This window comes from Triticum dicoccoides, chromosome 7B (assembly GCF_002162155.2).
Source record: "Triticum dicoccoides isolate Atlit2015 ecotype Zavitan chromosome 7B, WEW_v2.0, whole genome shotgun sequence".
Taxonomy (NCBI): Eukaryota; Viridiplantae; Streptophyta; class Magnoliopsida; order Poales; family Poaceae; genus Triticum; species Triticum dicoccoides.
Window position 1 is genome coordinate 262,203,459 of NC_041393.1, and position 4,394 is coordinate 262,207,852.

Genomic DNA, 4,394 nt, shown 5'->3' on the forward strand with positions numbered 1-4,394 from the left:
CAATGAGGAGGCCCCGGGCCGTCCAACCCCGTCCGCCATGGCGGCGATGACGATGATGACTACACCAACTTCTACATGTTCCTCGGCATGTAGAATGCTCAAGGCGGCGCGGCGGTAGAGGCAGCGTAGTAGTAGTAGTGGTGGTGGTGGTGGTAGTAGTAGTAGTACTACTAGTTTTTTAGTTTGTTTTTTATATTATGTTTCCAATTTGTACAAATATCAATGAAAACGCCTAGTTTGGCCGAATTTGTGTCGTGTTTGGCCGAATTTTGGTCGAGTTTGGGGCGGCGGTTAGGAAAGTGACCGCCCCCACGCTGATTTTATCGCCGGTTGGCTTCTAGGTGGCGCAATTTCAAGCCCCTGGGGGCCGAATGGCTGGAGATGCTCTTATCCCCAGCACCACCCATCCACACATATCTTATCATCGCGCTCGTGACTCGCCTGCCTCCAGCTCCTCCCATCTCGCTTGCACCGCTGTATCCTAGCTCCGGCGAGCCCACCACCCCCGAAGAATCCCCTTCGCTACTCTCTCTCCCTCCCGACGAGCCTATTCCCTCTTTTTTCCTCGCAGCTCCATGAGTCAGCCTCCACTTCCTCCTCCCCGATGAAACATCTCGCCCAGGGGACGACTATGGACGGCGGAGAGTGGAGCAGCTCCACCGCCCACGCCGAGAGTTGCAACCAGCCACGCCTGGAGCTGCAACCGGAGGACGGAGGAGCTGCAACCGGCGGCCCGGGGAGCTACATGTGGTGGACGAAGGAGCTACAGCGGGCAGGCGATGGCGGGCGACTACGCGACGATAAGTGCTACAACCGCGGTTGCGAGATGTTGGGACCAACAATCAATTGTGCTACGACCGACAGTTTGGTTTGATGGAACCAACAACCAAATTTTCATTTTTGCTACCACCATATTTTAGTTTTGCTGGAACCATCATCATTATTTGTTACCATTGGATTTGTTGGAAGTTGGAACCACAATAATGTTTGTAATTTTTGCTTCTGCCGGTGTTCTGTTTTGCTGGAACCAGGTTCATTTTTGTTACCACTAGAGTTTTTGGTTTGCTGAAACAGAAGTCAATTCTTGCAATTTTTGCTACCACCAATTTATAATTTGCTGGAACCAGCTTTATCTTTTGCTGGCACCGGCAATCGTAGAAGTTATATCCGATAAGATTTTTTGCTACAAGGTCGGGAGTTGTTGGCAATGGCGGAGCTGCCACTGTCAATGGATGGGGCTGCAAGCAGCCATGGCCGACCTCGGACCCGTCGATGGCGGGTGTTGCACCGGGTCAAGCGACATGGGAGACTGATGGCGGGGGCAGCGGTGTTCGGGATCCGACGAGCTGGAGCGGCGGGTCTATGCTTTTCCCCTTTTTTCCCGTGCGAGTGGGGGAGAGGACGTAGGGTGACGGAGAGCCAGAGGAAAGGGAACTATGTGATCGAACGAGTCTGTACGATGTGATCGAACGGCGCGCGGGCGTCTAGTACTCACCAAAAGAAAAGAGAAGGCCAAACCAAACCACACCAGACTATAAGCAAACCAGGCACCACTCTCAAGTCTCGGTCACAGGGATCTCCCTGCAACCTTTTCCTTTTCCGTCTTCATACCACGGCGCAAGGATCTTGCGGTGCTGCGTGTTGTGGACAAGAAAACACAAACGGGGCAAGAGGGACTGCCCACGGGACCAGTTTTGGTTATAGCTCGCCTAACACGCACAAGATTTAATTAGTCAGATTTGGTTGGCCACCAAGAAACAGGCAGAGGCGCTAGAAGCTGTCCGGGATCCTGGGCGATGCACCATCACCACCACCACCCCACTGCCGTATCCTGGAGCTCGCCTCGCTTGCCTGCACATTCCAAGATACTGCAGTATCAGGACTCGTCTCGTTTTGCCCGAGGCTGAAACCCAACAGTCAAACCAGGATCGCTCACCTCCTTGTTCCAGTTGGTGCGCATCGTGATCGCGATCAGGATCACGGTCTGCAGACCCACCCCGGTGAGCATGCCGCCCCACATCCCCTGTTGCATTTCATCCAAAGCCAAACAACCACGGTCGGTTTTAAGCTCGGCAGCCAAACGAACAAAGACATGCATGCACGCAGGAGCGCATACCTGAATCCCGCGGCGCAGCGGGAAGGCGATCATGTACCCGACCGGGATGCCGACCCCGTAGTAGCACCCGAGGTTGATGTACGCCACCAGCCACTGCCACCCGGCCCCGACGGCCACGCCGGACAGCACGGGCTGGACGCTGTTGAGCAGGAGCGTGAAGGCGAAGACCACGCCCAGGCTGGCCACGGCGTGCACCACCTCGGGGCTCTCCGTGAAGGGCGCGCCGTAGACGTCCCGGAGGAGCAGCACGGCCACGAAGAAGGCCACTCCGATGGCCACGGACGACATGAGCACCACCGCGATCGCGAACCTCGCCGCCCGCGGCCGCCCCGCGCCCAGCTCGTTCGACACCCTCACGCTGCTCCAACCATTGGATTAATGCGCACGCACAAATATGTTTTGATGCAGATTGGTTGATTGATTGAGATTACCTGATGGCTGCATTGAATCCGAAGAACACCATGATCTGCCACCCGAACAGGTTGGTGCTGCACGCGGCAGCCGATGTGCCACATCCAGAAATCACAACATGTCAGTGCCACTATATAGTATACTAGCTAGTACTACGTATTTACTAAAGCCAGCTACCGTTTTGCTCAGCTTGGCAGGTGGCAATTATAACAGCTAGCTCACCAGATGGAGACTGCGGCGACGGCAACCTGAGCGTTGGGAAGATTGCCCACGATCACAATAAGGAACATGTAGAACCAGAACTCCAAGCTACCATTCCATGGCGATAGAGATATCATCATCGCAGATTCCATGGCGAAAGAGCGGGAATATAGGTGATTAATTACAACAGTTCATGGCAGTTCATTGGACCATAAGTAGGTGGTACGTATGTACAACCACCAAGCTGTACGAAATGTACGTACCAGATCATGATTGCTGAGCCGATGGAGAGGCGGGCGAAGCTGAAGAGCTCGGTGAAGGCGAGGGAGTCGAACTGGAAGCCGTTCCAGGCGCCGGGGCAGTAACCCATGACGATGTAGGCGAGCTGGCCGAGCACGACGAACCACCACGACGCGTTAAGCGCGACGGCGAGGCCAACGAGGTCCATCCGCATGGGCACCACGAGGAACCAGGTGAGCGCGACGTGGAACACCAGCGCCGCCGCGGACACCGCCGCCATGGCCATCAGCTTGCTCTGCGCCTGCAGGAACTTCTGGATGGGGAAGTTGAGCGCGTAGGCGAAGAGCTGCGGGATCATGTAGAGCGAGAACCGCCCGGCCATGACGGCGATCTGGTCGTCCTGGTGGAAGAACCTCAGGATCGGGGTGGCGAAGAGGTAGAGCGGGAGCATGCAGACGGCCGTGGCGGTGAGCAGCAGCCAGGAGCGCTGCAGGTAGACGCCGAGCATGGGGAGCTTCTTGGCGCCGTAGGCCTGCCCGCACAGCGTCTCCAGCGCGCTCCCCATGCCGTACATGATCCCGAAGGCGAGGCCGGCGACGACGGAGTTCTCGGTGGAGACGGCGTCCAGCTCGAGCGTGGTGAGGTGGCCGGCGGCGACCTGCGTGATGGCGCCCAGCGAGTACTGCGCCAGCGACGTGAAGATGGCCGGCCCGGCCAGGTGCCACAGCCGCCGGTTCTCCTCCGCCGCGCACCGTAGGAACGCCGACACGCTGTGGATCTCCTCCAGGTCATCCTTGTCGCCGCTGCCCGCCCTCGCTAGCAGCGCCTCCGTCAGCGGCTCGTCACCACCGCCAGCACAAGAAGCCATGGATTGGACAGGTCTCTCCTGTCCTGTATCCCAAGACAGTCAACACTGGACTGGACCGGTGCGGTATCGATACCACGAATGCAATGCGGCAGCTACCAGTCAACTGCCCGATCGAGCATCAGACGATACTTGGTGCTTCCGCTTCCTATGGTGATGGTACTATCCTTGCGAGTTAACCGGCGCGCTCTCTGGGCTATATAGGCGAAAACCGAGGTGGCGAACAAGATGAGCCACACCGTCTCGACAACACAAATCTCATGTCCAACTTATGTTTATTCGATAACTCCACAGAGCGCGTGTCCACTAATCAATCCAGTCCACTGCTATGCAAATACTGCTAGTATAGGAGTAGTATAGATTACTACTAGTAGATCCCATCGCTTTCGCTTTCGATCGGATCGCTCGCAGTCGCCATCCGGGTTTTATAGGAGACAAACGCTGGACGGCTTAGCGTACAGCGCGGGCTGCACGCATGTAGTCACTCTTATCTACTCCATGATTAAATAAATATAAAAACTTTTAAAATACTAAAGTAGTGATCTAAAATAAAAGCTTTTA

The 4,394-nt window shown here is 56.0% G+C and overlaps 1 protein-coding gene across 1 annotated transcript; it reads right to left on the reverse strand.

Annotated features, from left to right (window-relative positions):
* Positions 1-1,507: 1,507 nt before the first annotated feature.
* LOC119341379 (protein DETOXIFICATION 33-like) lies at positions 1,508-4,147 on the reverse strand. Its single transcript, XM_037613255.1, has 6 exons — positions 2,992-4,147; positions 2,750-2,836; positions 2,548-2,604; positions 2,117-2,474; positions 1,937-2,023; positions 1,508-1,851 (listed from the first exon to the last, which is right to left on the reverse strand). Exons 1-6 carry the CDS (start codon positions 3,834-3,836, stop codon positions 1,771-1,773), a joined length of 1,515 nt encoding a protein of 504 aa, XP_037469152.1. The 5' UTR covers positions 3,837-4,147; the 3' UTR covers positions 1,508-1,770.
* Between the last annotated feature and the right edge of the window lie 247 nt (positions 4,148-4,394).